At 37.7% G+C, this 18,053-nt stretch overlaps 1 protein-coding gene across 12 annotated transcripts in view; it reads right to left on the reverse strand.

Annotated features, from left to right (window-relative positions):
* Positions 1-3,649: 3,649 nt before the first annotated feature.
* The window catches only part of TTLL7 (tubulin tyrosine ligase like 7), a 66,444-nt gene continuing 52,040 nt past the window's right edge, over positions 3,650-18,053 (reverse strand). For 6 of the 12 annotated variants that reach the window (XR_005257822.1, XR_005257824.1, XR_005257819.1 and 3 more), the window contains 6 exons: positions 17,344-17,424; positions 13,448-13,608; positions 9,184-9,357; positions 8,775-8,814; positions 7,646-7,949; positions 3,650-5,952 (listed from right to left, as the gene is read on the reverse strand). Coding sequence is in view for 4 of the 12 variants with exons in the window: in XM_038144691.1 (XP_038000619.1) it covers positions 5,832-5,952; positions 9,184-9,357; positions 13,448-13,608; positions 17,344-17,424 (537 nt within the window). In the remaining 8 variants the exon portion in view is untranslated. Of the gene's footprint in view, positions 5,953-7,645; positions 7,950-8,695; positions 8,815-9,183; positions 9,358-13,447; positions 13,609-17,343; positions 17,425-18,053 lie in introns of those variants that run through there. The other 6 variants (XM_038144691.1, XM_038144689.1, XR_005257825.1 and 3 more) reach the window with 5 other exon arrangements.

Here is an 18,053-nt window from a genome sequence, read left to right on the forward strand (position 1 = left end):
TCCCTGGACAAGCAAGCAATGTCAGAGCTGTAAGAGCAATTTCAGTTAAGAGCAAACCATTCAGCAGAGAGGTGCTTGCACACAAGGGCTGCTCAAGGCACAGGTGCATTCTCCTGGAAACACATTTTTAGTTTTCATATTTGTCTATTCTTGTGCCAGATGCACCTTTGCTGAGTCCACTTGTGTCACTCAGAGCTGTATTTCTCTTTGCAAAGTAAATTAATCCCATCCCTCTCGTGCAAGCACAACCAGAGTGATAGTCTGATACCTGGGTCAAATCAAGAAATCTGTGCACTACATAGAAGCTTGAAATAAAAGAACTGAATTACTTTTTTTTTTTAATCTTAAAATTGAAGGCTTCTATTTAGAAAATAAGGTCCTCTATGTCCTTCTAATAAGCTTCCAAAAAAAAGACAGTGGACTGTGGGGAATTTTGTAAGAAACAACTGACTGTGTAATCATGATATAGGATAGTCAGATGACACTGCACCACTTAGTTTAAAATTCTATATAGCATTAAGTGAAACCATCTGTTCTGCCACGGCAGAATTATTTACCACAACAGCGAACAATTTCCACAAAGGTGGGCACAAGGAAAACTTTTCACGTAAAACCATCTCCAGGATAGTGGGTTTTTCTCACCATATCCCCTTACACTTTATACTCCTTTTGGGCTCCAATCCACCTCATGACTGCCCCCCTCAGCCGTGAGACGCAGTGCTTCGCAGCGTGTGGGCTGCCCGCGCTCACACACCCCTCCCGCGGCACGGCGCGCTGCTGCCGGGAGCAGCGGTGGTGTGAGGGCACAGAGGAAGGGCGGACAGGGGTCACTTCCCTACGCTCCCGTACCCTGCACAACGCTGCTGATCAGTCCTGACAGGGACAGACACAGAGGGGACCGACTGCTGCGCAGCCACCTGAGCCGGCACGGCACGCTGAGGCGGCTCTGGGCACCCGCGTCAGACACCAGCGCAGCCCGGCACGGGCTGCACTTCACTCCGCGGTGCTAAAAGCAGGCTGACCCACGCAGCGGGGGCTTGGGGCCATACGCAGTAGCCTTAACTGCACTATTTTATGGCATAAGCTATAGAATCTGTGTTGAAAGGAGGGCAGTACTCAGTTCAGTATTGACAGATTTCCTTTCTGCAAAAATGTTGCTTTTTGTTTTAAAGAGGAAATGAGGATATGTTAAAAACATCAAGAATGCACCTGCCTTGATTCCCCACAAGCAGAGTCTTCTGTTCCATATACATAAAAGGTAAAATTACCCCCATTTCCTTAAGAGTCCTAAAGTGCTACAGGTATTTACACACTAACAAAGACTCCTCTATATTAACAAGAGATTTCAATAATGTAGGGAACTGCACAGAGGTGGCTGGCAGAGAACAAAGAACACAGATGCAGAATAACAATCTAATGCATGGGAATTTTACCACATACAGAAAAAATTATGAATGTTTTTAGCAAATGCTGAAGTGAAAGATTTGCCAGTAAGAATGCCATTTAACAGCAAATTATTTCCTCCTGAAAATGGATTCCCATTGCAACAGTTTCAAGTTAACTGTTTTAAGAATGCATGCAAAGCTAACTTGCAAATACTCATATTTGCTAACGCCTAAATTAGATGCTATAACTGTCAAGGCAATTCAGTCTTTTCACAGAATCAATTAGGTTGGAAAAGACCTGTGAGATCAAGTCCATCCTATGACCAAACACCACTATGTCACCTAGAGCATGGTACCAAGTGTTTCTTATCCACCTGGGATAGTGAATCCACCACCTCCCTGGGCAGTCCCCAGGGAGTGCAACTATTGCAATGTCTAATAATTTATCTGAAGAAATTCCTACAAATGTCCAACCTGAACTGCCCCTGGCACAAGAGGACTATGTCCTCTTGTCCTGTCACCAATTCCTTGGGAGACCAGCCTGACCCTACCTGGCTACACCCTCCTTTCAGGGAGCTACAGAGAAAAATAATGCCACTCCTGAGCTACCCTCCACCTCCCCTGCTCCCTTCTCCAGGCTAAACAATCCCAGCTCCCTTCAGCTGCTCCTCACAGGATTTACCCTCCAGTCCCTACACCCACTCCACTGCCCTGCACTGGACACCCTGCAGCACCCTCCATGTCCTTCCTGCACTGAGGGGCGCAGAGTGCACACAAAGTGCACACAGCACTCGAGACACCTCTCCAGTGCCCAGGACTGGGGGACAATCACTGTCCTAGTTCTGCTGGCCATGCTACTTTTCATATAAGCCAGGATGTCATTGGCGTTCCTGGCCTGTGCTGGCTCATACCCAGCAGCTGTTGACCAGCAGCCCCAGGTCCCTTTCTGCCAGGCAGTTTCCAGCCACTCTGCCCCAAGCCTGTGGCACTGCAGAGCTTTACTGTGACCTAAGGGCAGGACTCAGCATTTCTCTTGGTTGAACCTCACACTCTTGGTCTCTGCTGACCAATCCAGCCTATCCAGATCCCTCTGGGCATATTTTTAATATTTTCACTTGAATATGACAGGGAAAGTCATAACCATAAACTTAAGGTTTTGTATATAAAAGTGAATTTGTTCTAGAGCTCCTAGACCAGATAAGAAACCTTTTAGATATAATTTTAAACAGTGAATAATTTGTTTACTTTTCAGTAGGGAGAATCAGCACTTAGAGATTAATTTTTCTATAATGAGTATAAGACAGTCTTTCGAAGCAGGACAACAACCCAAGGTCAAGGTCTACAAATAGGTGTCCTTATGATGTACTTCAAGTAATATTTCCTCCAACATCATTTAAGCAAGGGTTCCAAAAGGGTATTTTCCCTGCTCTGGTCCTCAAATAACACGTGAAGTCTTTGCAATTTTTAATAACTGGCATTTCCGAGCCCATCTCTACGCTGGGGCAGTACGAGCTCCGGGGCACGGTTCGCGCAGCCCCGGAGCCGGGTGAGCGCGGCCGCCGGCCTGCCCCGCCGGGTCCCGGCCCCGCTCCCGACTAATTAACTGTAAAAACCGTGTAACTCTAATAACCGCGGAGAATAATAATTTTAAAAGGGCGATATTTTTGACTAACCGCCAGCGGGGCTTCCGGAGGTGCCGCTATTGATAATCGAGGAGCCCAGCGCTCCCCGCTCCTCTCCCAGGGCCGGGGCTGCGGCCTCAGGCGCCGAGAGCCGGGCACGCACCGGGCGCGTTCCAGGTGCTGTGATACACCGCACACAACCCATTAATCACCTCACTCCAGTCGTGTCGGAGCCGGGTAAAGATCACCGCTGGTAACACCTCTGTGTTCCTTTGCTTGCCATCACACGGCACCCGAAAACAGAGCCGGGATCTGCTGCGCTGCCGCAGACATTGCGGCGCTGCCCGCACGGCCGCGCTCCATGAGATGGCTGCTCCCTGAGCGGGGCCCGGCGGCAGGGCCAGCATGAGGGGCAGGCAGACCTGCTGGTCAAAAGGCTGCAGGTGCTGCCACGGCAGGGCTTGCAGGAGTTCAAGGCCACTAATTAAGACTTATTAGAAGCACTGGTCTGACCACAAAGTAAATTGCTGCTGTTTAGCAGAGGAAAGGAGTGACTGCTTCCACCTACGGCGCTGCCTGGAGCTGGGCTACAGGTGCAGCCCGTAATTCACCCGCACAGCACACACGCTGGTTCTGAGGAGCTGCAGCCAAGTGTAGCATGATGTTTATTGAAGGTATTGATTCACACATTATATTAGGAACACATGACCACTTTAGGAAAGGTTATCAGAAATACAAATATATTAAGTCATGTCAGACGTAAACCACAATCTGGTCCACTTTTGTACATGCTAAATGAAATTTTTTCCTAGATTTGCCCATAGGTATGGTCAGTAGCCCTCTTTCTTTTGGCAGAGTACTCTGTACAGACTGACCTGGCCCAGCACTGGCATTCAGAAATAGAAATCATATAGTGAAGTTTAGAAAAAAATGAAAAAAGAAGACCTGTGAACCTCCTATCCTAAAGCTCTGTTAGAGTCTGGCAAGCTAAGCTGGAAGCTGATCTTATCCTTATGGCCAAAAGTAGACTACAATGGAAGCCTCCTCCAAGAAGAGAAAATGTACAGCTTTTATTAGGTGTTACAGGTAACCAGAGTATGCTTTAATAGTCACTGTATGGACCAAAAGAGATATACAATTGATGTGAACATACTATATTACTGAACTAGTATTACCACAAAAATTAAAAAGAATTTACCAGACCAAAAGACTGCTTTGATTTGGTAATCTCAAGAGGGTTTTTTTTTATTTGTTTACAAATAATCTTGTTATATATTCTGCAATTCTAGAGCTGAGGCACTACAGCACAGGCATCAAAAATCTCAATCAAATTCCCAGTTTTTATATATCCTATGACTAAAACTTCTTAAAAAATAATTTCCATACAACTTCAGTCCCAAATCTCCTAAGTCTCTTAAATTTGTCTTAAATTGCTGGATATCAAAAAACACTAACATACCTGCTCCTGAGGATAATTAGCCCCCAAATTATTTTTAAAGTATACCTGAAATATATTGATAATTTACAAACACGCTTCAGGGTTAAACAATTCATAAGTACATGAGTCTTTGGTAAATAATAACTACTCTGTTCTTTACTCAAATAAAAAACTTAATTATTTTTAAATCTAGAGTAACTGATTTCTTTAATAATTATTTCTCTAATGAATAAGGCTCACATGGCACAATGCTGAGTGGGATGAATGGCTGTATGTATCAAAACCCGAATGATGTTTTCAGGCTACAAATCCTGTAAATACTAGGTTCCTGCTCTGGCTCATTTTGGTTTTGTGCTGTTCAGCCAGCCTCAGGAATCTAGAGCTGAATGAGAGCTTTCTGGTGAATTAGATTTCCAACATTTAAAGGTGTCAGCAATCTAGAAAATACTGTCCATTGCAAAGGTACATTCTACAGTAGGTACTGGATTGCATGCTAAAAACTACAACAAACCGATTAGTTTAAGTTTTAAATAATACATTACAGCTGCAGTATTTCCTAAAAATGTCTGCTTTACCACTTAGGCAGCGTAACAGAAAAACTATGCACTATGCATGCGTGTGGAGCTGAGGATGACTGCTTGCTCCCAAAGGAAACCTAAAGGCACAGGATACAGGTAATGTGAATGAAAACCTGGAAACAAACATTGGCTTCCATTTTATTATGAGAATCCAATTAGGAAGTGAATGCCTAAACTGATATTTTACTGTTTGTGTACTAGATGCCTTCGCTTTGGCTACAAGATACTATATCATGTCCTTTAAGAAAAATAGCAGTATTAAATAGATCTTGTCATTTCAGAGGAGAAATAAAAATATGTCTGCTTTAGGTTTGGCTTACAGGGTTTTGGGGTTTATTTTAAACATATCCAAGAACTGATCAGATTATTTTTGATAACTGTTACAGTTTCACTGTTCTGCAAGAATTTTCTAATTATCTGCTTTGTTAAAGGACATTTGAGACAATAAATAATATAGTTTACAATAAATAATTTCAATCAAAGTATTGTACTTACAAAATAATGTAATACTGTAATAGAATCTTCAAGAACAATTCCATTTTATATATTCTGCAGCAAAAATAACATTTCTAGTAGGAAGGAGTTACTTATAAACCTAGCAAGATCTACACATTCACATGTGTGTGTAAACAACTTAACAAGGTTTATTATGTTCCCAGAAAAGCTATGCTTTTACAGTAGGTTTTCAGCTAAATTTTATTATAATATGATGGTAGGAAATATATAACAGTGCTTATGTTTAGCTCCATCACAAGTTAAAAAAAAGAAACTGAATGCTCTTATTTACAAACAGCAATTTCCTTTTACTTCACAAGTGACTGTATCTGTGTGTGAACAAAATGTTAGGGCGAGGCGTTCCAGATGGACTGCAGCTAAGTTTGGATGAGGATGATTTCAGGATGAACAGTGAAGGTCTTGGCAATAAACACCTAGAAAGGATATGAAAAATACAGCAAAGTTTACAGACAAAGCAACATTCAAGAGCAAAAGAACTAGTTGCTAATGTGCCAGACTTTATAATTGGTGTGTGCAGGAAACTCAGTACAGTAAATGCTATTTATGAAACACAGAGGGCAATAGGCACAAACTAACTCAGAAAAGGAATCTAAACTCTGTTGTATGAGGATCAAACATCTTTCCAGTCTTTTATGTTTCAAGCTATTAAATAAATAAACAATGGAATCCTGTGTAAACAACAGAATCCTGTTTAAACTGGGCAAAAACTGCAAATGACATTAACCATCTTATAAAAAGTTGGATCGTAAAAAAAAAACTGATTAGACACCGAAAAAGATTTCCATCCCTAATGTTCTAAGAATAGACATGTTATCACTACTGTAGTAAAGGAAGAAATGATCCTACAACCTAGTAATTCAATTCACATCAGTGACTATTTACCTTTTAAATTCAGACAACTGTAAAGCTTGTTTTTCATCTAAAAATACAAACAGCAGTTTATCATATGCCTAATATTAATTCTTAAATATTTTCATGCTGTAATTACCTAAAAATTAATTGTAGAAGTCAATAAGGTGTGCAAAAATAATATCCATACTAAGTCAGAATTTCACAATGAATTATGTCAATGTTAGGATGATTAACACAACACATTGTATAAATTTTTCTTTATTATTGCTTAAAAATTGTTGTGCAATTCTAGTGAATCATATTGATTAATGACAAGTTAAAAGACTGGTCAGACTGATCTCATGGATAGAAACAGCAGCACTGAGACAAAAGGAACAACCTATATAAGAAAGTGTACACGTGCTTTGTTTAAGCTTGAGAAAAACCTTATCAACAACATATTTTTTTAAAGAATTTGTGAAAAAGTCTGATTTGGAATGGGTTGGTGGTGAGCTTGATAGTTCACTGTGTCACCAGACTGAGTCCTACCTTTGATGATGATACAGTGAAAAACTCCAGTACTTCTCAGAGAATATGCCATGTAATAGATAAGGTCATTTAGCAAGCTGCAAGGACCTAGTGGTAGATTTTAAAATTTTTTTCTTTTTTGTAACACAGGTTAATTTATGACTTTTTACACAGTTTGATTTTAGCTAACTTTTTAAAGAGACTTTGGTATAGTTTTTTGAGCAATCTTGTTGTTTCATTTACTTAGTGGATTTACAGTTAAGAGATAGAATTGAAAAGAAATTTGAGAAGTTCTGTGGCAGTTTTCATTATCTTTTTATCTGTCCCTGTACAAATAAATTTTCCCAGCTAAAAAGCTATCTAATTGTAAACTGTGAGAGCTTTAGTTTCACAAACTTTTTTGTTTCTTAAACACAAACAAAATAAAAAATTTGTTTGTGCTCAGAAAAAACAAAGTTCCTCAAATTAGATTTTATAAAGTCTTGAAAAAATTGACTTCTCATACACTTATTACATTGTACTCTAATATCTTCTTGCACCACACAATTTTATGGAGAGTCAGGAACACTATTATTAGTAGTGGAGATTGATTAAAAACAGAAACCTAAGTGAAAAGTGAATTGGTATTGTGGTTCTCCCACTTCTAGAAAAGTAGTTCATTACCCTTACAATTGTGGGCTGTAACAGACAAGAGGATTTATTTCCATATGTGTCTTTAGTTTCACAAATTCAGAATATCATGGTTACCTGGCATATTGCTGTATTCACGTCTAGATGAAATGTTTAACTGTAACTTTAATCAGAGTTGTCTTGACACTCCATTACTGATATTTAGGCTATAGAGGGCTTAGATTCCTCCAGCCTATGAAGTTTATGAATAACTTCCATTCAGCATCCAAAGAAATACAGAAACTGGAGACGAGAAAGTTCTCTTGGACCATCCCTTTCATTGCATTCCAAAAGCAAGCCTGTTAGCTGAGTACATTAGAGTAATCTGATCTGTTTGAATAGCTTGTGGTTGGTCATGATGTAAAATTTTCTGCAGTATTAACTGTAAAGGCAATAAAAACTTTGAGATTTTCTAGTCTTAGCTAATCCAAATGACTTTACCATACTCCTGCTATAACTCAGTAGCTGTTAATATTCTGTTAATATTGAATATGATTGGTTTGTGGATAACGTATGTCTACTTTTGCTGTAATCAAACAAATTTAGTTTCTGGTTGGCTTTAAATTATGTTAGAATGTCTTAAGATCCATATGTCAATAATGCATGAGTCCAGTGTATCAAATAACTAATCTGAGATATATCAAGTAAGCAATTAAGTAATAAAATAAGTTTCATAGATATCAAAAATTTGTTCTTCACATAATGCTTAAATCACAAAGCCCTTCTATGAAACAATATATGTAAGATATTTTATATAAACAAAGCATTTGTTATTTTTATATATACAATTAAAATGGGATAGAATTTGGATCCTAAGCAATTTAAAACTGACATTTAATCCTCTATCTATGACTGTTTAATTGCAAATTATTGACTGCCACAGCTGGAGTATTCTCAGTAATCTCTACACTGATAATATTATAACCCCTATTGTTTCCAGCTGGGGAACTAAACCAGCCAATGGAGAATCAGGTAAGTGCCAAATAATTCTTTTACTATATGATGCTGTTTTGCAAGGTTTGAAAATATATTTATGTTCCGTAAGATGGAATAATAAAACTTTCGGTCTGTAGGTTTGGAAATCAACTTTGCAAAACTGTGCAATACAGTAAATGGGATGGCACTTACCTGACCCTTGGCTGGAGCTGTGCCCCTATAGCAGCCCACTGCGAATGTGAAGCCAGAAGTATCTGACATGTTAGGATACCTCTAGGAATGCAAATCTGGAAACACTGACTTTGAGGGATCTGAGAAGGGGAAGAAAGGAGATTTTCAGTTCACTTTATGGAAAGCCTTTGCTGCAGCTAATTAGGCAGTAGGCAATCAAGAGTTTAATAAGTGTACAAAATGTACACAAGTTTACAGAAGTTTAGTAAGACATATAAGATGTGTATGTCAAGTTTTCTTTCGGTAGCACTTCATGACTGGGGTAGTGAGATTAGAATGACTGAAAGTCAGGATCAAGGGAAATGTTGGGGAGTTTGCTGGGTTTTTTTTCTTAAATACAGAGGGAACCAGACTTAAAAAACAGTTTGGTTGTAGCAACATGGAATAAAACCTGTTCCAGTACTATCCTTTATAGGTATAACCTAGGAGGAAAATATTCAAATTTATACCTTGTATCATCCCAGTGGTGGCTCATCCCAGTTGGAGATCCTCTTGAATCTGATGAATGTTTGTAAACTACCAGCAGGCAGTGTTTACAAAGCTGTACTATTCGCTGGCAACACTGAAGTTGCTCTGGAGTCAGCGCCTCTGAGCCTTTACTAAATATGGTTTCCCAAGAGCTCCTATTATGGAAAAAGAAACAAATTCAGGTCACAAATTGCAATCTAAGAACTTTATTGCTTTGTATCAGATTTAACAACAGAGGAACAAGAGAAAAAGCCCGACCTTGCAGGAAAGGTACAGGAAAGTTTATACTATTTAACACAAATACTGGCAGATGCTGAGTCCAAAACACAAAGTAAGAAGTTAATCTTTATATGGGAAATGTCCACTGCCATTTTTCATTTGGTTTGTTCCCTGAAGTGTTTACAGAGCCATTACTTAAGTTTGGCACATAACGAGTTACAGTCACAAAATTGTATATTTGTCTTACAACAGGAATAACACAAAACACTTATTGTTTTTAACAGTCTACCACCTGAATGAAATTATGATATTAAAGGAATTAACAAAAGTAATAAATTATTTCTATATGTCCACACAACATAATAATACTTTTAATTACATGATACTAAGAAAGAAATTACAGGAAATTAGTATGTGTTCCGCTTCCTTATCCAAAAAATCATATGAAGAGAGTCTCTCAGTTTAGTCATTCGAATACTGCTTATTATTTTCTCTGGTCACATAAGTTGGTTATCTACACTCAAGTGCAACTTGCAGAGTACATCTATAGAAAAATTCCTTTTGTTTTGTTCTTTGAGAAGAAAAGAGCCACCAAGGCCTACCACATCCATGTAAATCAGGAGTGTTTCAGTGCAGAAGATTACAATAAATAGTTCTTTGCATATATCTCAGCATTCTTGTTTGTGCAAAATTCTGACCAAATTATAGATCATTTGATCTGTTTTAAAAGGCAACATGGTGCTTGTGAAGACTTTTTTTGGACAAAATTATTATCCAGTAGCACAGATGGTTTGTAAGCTTGAGCTCTTTTGTTTGTGTATGAAAGAAGCACTTCACAGAGTGAGGAAAATTTGCTGCATCTGGCTTCAACATAGCATCCAGGTCACTTTAGCCTTGCCCACCGAGAGCAGCAGTAGATTTCACAATGCCCGTGTAGAAAGTTCATCCTTCAAACAACATCATAGAACCAGCAAGCTCGCGCCTGCCTAGTATGATTTTTTTAAACTGAGCTGCATTTCACTGTGAGGGTGGTGAGACACTGGCACAGGTTGCCCAGGGAGGCTGTGGATGCCGCAACCCTGACAGTGTTCAAAGCCAGGTTGGATAAGGCCTTGAGCAACACGGTCTAGTGGGAAGTGTCCTTGTCTGTGGCTGGGGGGCTGGGACTAGATAATCTTTAAGGTCCATTCCAACCCCTTAACATTGTATGAGTCAATGATTCTATGATTAGGATGGAATTAAGACCGTTAATGGCTAAAAGATGAGCTGTATGTATAGCTAACTGATTTGTCAGCATGGCTCCTCTGTCTAGCTGGTATGTTCCAGCTGAAAACACTAAGTCCTACAAAATTTTTACTGCAAACATAAATTTCAATTATGCAAGCATTTGTCTTTAATTATTATTCATACAATTGTTTAAGTATTGTTTGTATACATCAAAACTTTATTTCACAAACTGAATAATTATAGAGTCATTTAGGCTGGAAATGACCTCTTAAGATCATTGAGTCATACTACTACTTTTCTTTAATATATTTTTTATCAATTGTTTTCTGTCTGGGAACTGTCCACATGTATTTTTATATAGAAATTAATATACTGTCTTCAGTGTTTCCTCATGAAGTCATGTTGGTAGAAAGTAGCAAGATGACAGTCCAAGTATTACATTCCCTCAACAGATTCACATTGCTACACATAATTATATTATAATTCACTCCATTCACTCAGAAATCCTATAGAAGAAACATTCCTGATAAATTCCTTAGATTCTGGACTTTGTGATAACTTTTCTACAGTTAAGTGGCATTTTTTCAGTGACAAATAATATATGGCCTGCTGCAACTGTGGCTGACTATGAACTAGTACTAAATAGTTACCGTCATAACAAAAGCTGAGCTTTGGAAACATACACATGAATTTTAATGAGCTTTCATATAAATCTGTGTGTGCAACTTCCTCCAAGTGTTATACAGATGCAGTTTATTCTCCATTATACTGCAATCAACCAGGAACAAAATTCTGTTTCCTAAATTTAATTGGTTATGCTGTAACTTTAGCTTCCAGCCATTAGTAAGAAATCACAAACTCCTTCCTTACCAGATACAAAAAAGAGTATTATACTGGATTGTGCAATGTGGTCAATCACATGTTATTCTTTTTATAATCATCTGAAGTCAACTGGTTCTTCTAGTTTTTTTCTATTAGTTTTAATTGTTTATTATACAGTAAAATAAATTAACCTTTATGAAACCCCTTTTTTTCACAGAGATTTTCTTTGTTCTTTCTTTTCATTAAAATAGCACATACCTATAGCAGAGATCTAACCAGCAAGAGGAAACCTTAAGGCCATTAGCTCCACTCTTCTCCCAAGACATCTATCTTATGAATAGTGAACACACTACACTCCTTCATGGATTTTCATATAGTAATGTTGTTTCTGAAACAGCACATTAATATCTCTTTCCCAACATGTTTCTCCAAATTCTACACACACCCTATGTTTATTCCAATCTGTTCTTTAAAATGGCACAATGAACTCTTGGGGAAGAGTGATGAGAAGTTGACCTCTCTGCTACAGAGGTACTGCCATGAGTTCTCAGTTGTGTGTTATGGAGCAAGAAGGATGCTTGTAACTAAATAAAAAACATACTGGCAGGGTGCAAACAGCCTTTTTGTTTTCTTCCATGAATTCTGTATTATGTGTAACAAGTGTTTTACATGCAGAGTGATCATTATACATACTGGATATTTATATATTCTACAGTATTTTTAGCATCTTTTATGTAACAACTCCTCTTACAAGGAACTGGATCTTTGTCAGAACTGGATCTTTGTCAAAGAATAGCTCCACTTATAATATTTTATGACAACAAAAGAACTGAGCTAGTACTCAAGACTTCACACACCTCTGCTAGCATGAAGAAACAAAAACAAAGAATCCTAACAGCTTGCACAACAACAAGCCTTCAGCAATGAGATGATGATAAAAAACCTGTTGATCTTTTGGACCCCAGAGATCCCTCTTCTTCTTGTTATCCATTTTCTTGGGCAACATTTAACAAGGGTAATGTGCAAGTTCTCCATATATGATAAATGACTATATGTGAACAATATATTGACTTGATTCCTTTGTACATACAATATCCATCAGCATATAAATTGCTGTAATTCACTTTCAGTAAATCTCTTACAACACCTTATGCAAGCTAACAAAACCTCCTCCCATTCTTTATGCATTTTATATACTAACAGAGAAAATGTTCTCTTTTGTATGCAATATATTTAATATCTAAATTTTTTTATTTTTATTTTATTAATAAATTGGTGCATGGGAGGAATTGTTTAATACCTTTGATAGGATCCCCCAAATCTATATTTCCATCAATGCCTTTGATTTCAGGAATGCAGATTCTGAAGTATAGGTTAATGAACTTGTTTATATGTCCACATCTTTTCTTCCCTGTAAAAAAATGTGTATTTGCTACCCACACCAAAAAAATATCTGCTTACACGGACATTTCATATTCTGCATATACTTAACTTTCTACGAGTTTGGGAAACAGTGAATGTAATCAAGCACAGAAATTTGAACAGTTTATTAGTAAACAACAGAAGTGACATTGCATCTGGTGTGAGAAGTCAGCTGCACTTGTGACTGAGCTCTCCTTATGAGTCTGGAGCACAAATAGATACTGTGATTTCTGTTGATGGCAAGTCCACATTAGACACAGTGGTCTGGCCTAAAAATCATGCACCATCCAGCAAAAGAGTTGACTTAAGGCTGAAATATTTTGAATATTAGATTTTTTTCCTTAGATTATTAAATTTGTAAATACCTTACTAAATGTTTGATTTCATTTCTGAAAAGGTTGGCCTTGATTGCTAGATTTAATTCTACTATATATCTTAAGGTACTTCTAAAACAAGTTCAATTTCATTCTTCTGAATGAAAATGAACAACTAAGTATGCCAGCATTGATTGTAATTGTGAAGTTATGAAGAAGAAGAAAAGAAAAATCAGCTTACCCTGAATTACAGAAACAGTTCCATAGGCCTTGACCATGGCTCCAAAGTAAGCGATTAAATACACGGTTGAAAAGACGGTAGAGATGTAGATTTTCAATGTCTGGAGCTTTCCAGACATGCTGTAGAACTGCACGGACACTTGTCCTGACTATATCTAAAACCTAGGAAAGAGCATTCCAAGTAAATCAAAGACATTTTGCAAAACCAAAACCCAACTGATGGCTGATGCCCTGCGTGCATACAGATGGCTATCCCTGGATGTATGACTGCATACCTGTACATTCCTACAGAGGTCTGGGGTTCATTTCTGTGCAGTCATTAGCTAACTTTTATTATATGTTCTTTCTGTTAGTAACATTTTGCAAAGCCAAATCAAAGTATTTTATTTTTATTACTGAAAAGTTCATTTCTGTTTTTTCAGTCTGTTCAATACTAGCTCGTTTAAATGACAAAAAGAGTAAAAAGAAACAAAATGGATGCAATTAAAGACTAGAAGCAACTTAATTAACCCAAGCATTGTGTGTCTTCATTTCCCACTCCCTTGTAAAATACTATCTATTTTATAAAGACCTAAAATGTTCTGAAAAACTACAAACTGCTTTTGGTTTAATGTTTGTATTACCCCGGATCAAACCATATTAGTGTACCTGGCAAGAGACAGAGGTGAAATCAGTAAGAAAATAATCAGCAAGATATTTAAAATAGAAACATTATAGGCACACCATGGATTTATTACATATGGACTACATTTAAATGCAAGAGCATAAAGGCTGTGCTGCATTCAGTATAGTGCTAGACAGCTGCACATCCAACCTACCAGAGTCCTGGGTACACCTTTGCACATCCCACTGAACTGGGGCATGGAAGGAAGGTGGGATTCATCGTGCCTGCTTTCAAATATCTGGACATTCTCTTAACTGAGTCCTCTATGTTCCCTTTATAATCCCTGGAGAGAATCAGGCTCCAGAGTGTCTTGGATTCTGTCTATTTAGATACTATCAATAAGTCTGATAATAGTTTAATGACCAAAATAGTATTTAGACCACATATTGACACTCTGAACAGCGTAAAATCTGTCCTATAAAAAAGCCTATGGTGCATGTAAACTATCAACAAAAAAGCCAGTTAAATCCATGAAATTTCCTTTAAAGGAAACACCTTCTCTGCCTCTTTTGCATAACAGCATCTTCCAAAAAAAACAATCACACTCAAGTGGGTGGTAAACAGATGGAGGTATTTGCTAATTTGGTACAAGGTTTCATAAATTAGAAGGTACAATGCTTTCCCTGGAAACTTTCAGATAGGTAAGACAAACTGATTCATGTGGTGAATCATGGTTCTCAAAAGGTGAAAGAGATTTAGTAGAATAGAACAGTAAATTATGGAAGAATGGTGTGGAATTGCAATTTTTAGATTCTACATAACAAACTGTTGTTTATAAATTGTCTGGCAATGAAGGAAACAAAGCTTAAATATACAAAATGCTTGCAATAGCACAAGGAAGCTGTTTAGTACGCCTAATGGGCAGAAAATCTATAGATACCTAATAATGAGAGCCTTGATGAAATATGTTTTTTCCTATGTTATTTAAACTTTTTGAAGACCTGGGATTACTCTGCATGCACAGGTCTTGTAGCAATTCCATGTACATAATAGCCCAAAGTAAATAGAATACTGTTGTCTCTGTTGGGAATCTATATGAATGCAGGTGTCTAATGCACTAAAACCCACACCCGTGGCCTGCTCCTCCCAAAGAGTGAAATAGAAGGAGTCAGATATTAAAATCTAAGGGTGCTGATCTTTTCTAGTAACAGCAGGAGCTAAGCCCAGGTTTTGGACTGTCCCATGCCTGTGGGACAGGCTCAGACTTTCAGACACTTGCTTAGCAGCACTAGCCTCCATTAGCCAAGCCCTTTTCCTTGTGTCTCACCTGTCCAAGGCATCCCCACACACATGGCCGGTATCTGTGGTCAAACACACATCTGAAACCACTTTGTCCCAAAAGCACATGAGCATCAGCCCTACATTTCTTTGCAATGTTACACTGACAAATAGTACCTCCCTGTGTGAAAAAGAACAATACCATCCTGTATAGACTCTCTCACTAGTCCAAAAGACATAAGCTAAGAGCAACGATGCCAGTGTAGAGCTTTTTTCTTTTACTGTAATACCTGAAATTGAAGAAAACTAAGAACTAAACATATTAGAGCAAGCCACAGACTGCCAAATACTCTGGAAAAAAAATCTTTCTTGCTGTTTTTACTCTGCTGATATTGCCAATATGCCAGAGCAGGAAATATGCTGGTTAATTGTCCTTAATTTGCAAACATGGCAAAAAAAATCATCCATTTAAGAAAAGAGACAAGGCATTGCATAAGGGCCAGAACTTCATGAAACCTACATCTTCATTTTTTTAAGTTAATTTCCCTAGCTTGCCTTCATTTTTCTCTTTAATTTACATCATTTACTTTAACAAATTATCTAGGTATAACAGAGCAAGATGTTATGAAAAGGCATGTTCAAAACCCTCTAGTAACCATCAAAACACTTTTAAAGAAATTATGTAAAATGATGCAACATGGAGCAGTCATAACTCCTCCCATACCAAAATCTCTTTTCATTGAAAGTCTTAGAGGTTAAATTTCTTTTTAACATGAATTGATCTAATTGGTTTACTCTCAACATACTTCTGAATGCCTCCTGTACCTGTGCTGTAATGCCAGAACATTACACACTAAGAATATAAGAGTAAGTTTAATTTTCTATATCATGTTGAATAATTGTTAAGCAAATACAGCTGTCAGATATGAACATTGTGCAATCTAGTACACTGCCCAGGTATTTTCTTCTTGCGTGTTAGAATATCCCAGTAAGTAAGAGTGAAGGGGATTGAGAGTCTGTTTTGTATTTCACAAAGTTGCAAAAGGTACCTTTGAGACAGATTCCTTACTTGCATAAATATTCTCCACCTTGCTCATTTCTCCTTCACCCACCTCATTGGAATATAAAACATACTTCTTTCAAATCAACAAAAGACATTTGGCAGTTCTCAGCTGCAATGTCATTGTCAAAGTTAATCCGTTTTTATAAACTACCCTTCTAAGAATAACTATCTGATTGCTTGAAGGGATTGAGGTTAAAAGCAGTTTAAAAAAAAGGCAAATCATTTCCAGTGCAAGCAAAGATGAAGGGCTCACTAGTGCTTCAGGAATTATAAGTCTCCTAAAGTTGTAAAAGATGTCCTCACAGGAAGAGCAAAAAGTCCACTTTTCTGATTGTGCAGTTTTTGCAAGTAACAACCTGACACATCAATCTCTGTCATCCTGACTTTGTACATGTGCCCTTGGTTTAACATGACTGCCAGTCAAATAAAGGGCAGAACCACCCTCTATTGGAGGCTTTCTGAAATAACACTTAAAGCAGAAAATTCTTTGCTTGGTAGGTCATTTTTTATTCAGCATGATCTATTCTAACACTGTGGGTCAAATACTCCACCAGCCAAGTGCAGTATCACTACCTCTAATGGAGTTTTAATATGCCTGGTCTGAAACTGCTGACTGGTGTAGCCCTTATCAATCAAATTGGCCAAGTGAATACCCTTCTAAGAATGTTAGCTAGAACTTAGGTATGTAAGCACTAATCATTTATTTGTTTGCTTTTTTTTAGAAGACTACTTTTTTGAGAAATTGATTTTTAAATTATAATCCAGAACAATCATGACTCTCCAAATATGGAGCAACATAATGTCCTTTAATTGAATTAATGCATATCTATGTTAGTACCAATAGCCTGTGTTTTGGCATCTCAAGTCCCTCCCAGCTACTGCTAAACACCAGTAGAAACACTGCTATGCATCTACTTTAGATGATGTTCCGAAAATGAAATATGTCACTTACTTTTCGTTGCTTTGCTGAATCCAGTTTTACCAACCAATAGGATGACACTTTTGTTTTATGATACTTCCAATTATCCATAATCTGTGGTCATTGTAAAACACAAGATAAAAATACACATGAAAACAACTGAAAGCTGGTCTTTCATTCATGAGCACTCCTAACCCTTAAAAATGTGAGCTTCTTAAAGACTGCTGTGAAAAGTTTTCTCTAACAGAAATAGCAAAATATTTGCAAATTTATGGGGGGCAACATTTGCAAAGATCTGTGTGATACTTCAGTTTAATACCACCCTCTTTTCTACCTGATTCTGACAATCATACACTACAAAGCAGTTAGAAAGTTGCCTTGACTGACTCAGCTCAGATTTTTTGAGAGTAGTAAGTTCAAGAATGCATAACTGCTGATCTATAAATAGTGAGAGGTTTTGCTGCAAATGGGACATTGGACATACCTGGAAATCATTCTTTCTATAAATAATCATATATGAACTGCAACACTCTCCTTTCACAAAATCTAAATGCTACCAAAATAGTTCAAGCTGCAAACATACATTTTTATTCTTGTTTTGTTATTTTATCTTTCTACTCTACTCCAGATCTTCAACAAGTTCTGTCTCGCCAGCACTCGTTTGCCCCCGTGATGAACTCTTTCCCATCAGGAATTGGTTATGGCCAGACAAATTTTACAAGAGCTGTTCCCCAGGAAGGCGC

The sequence above is a fragment of the Motacilla alba genome, chromosome 8 (genome assembly GCF_015832195.1).
Source record: "Motacilla alba alba isolate MOTALB_02 chromosome 8, Motacilla_alba_V1.0_pri, whole genome shotgun sequence".
NCBI lineage: Eukaryota > Metazoa > Chordata > Aves > Passeriformes > Motacillidae > Motacilla > Motacilla alba.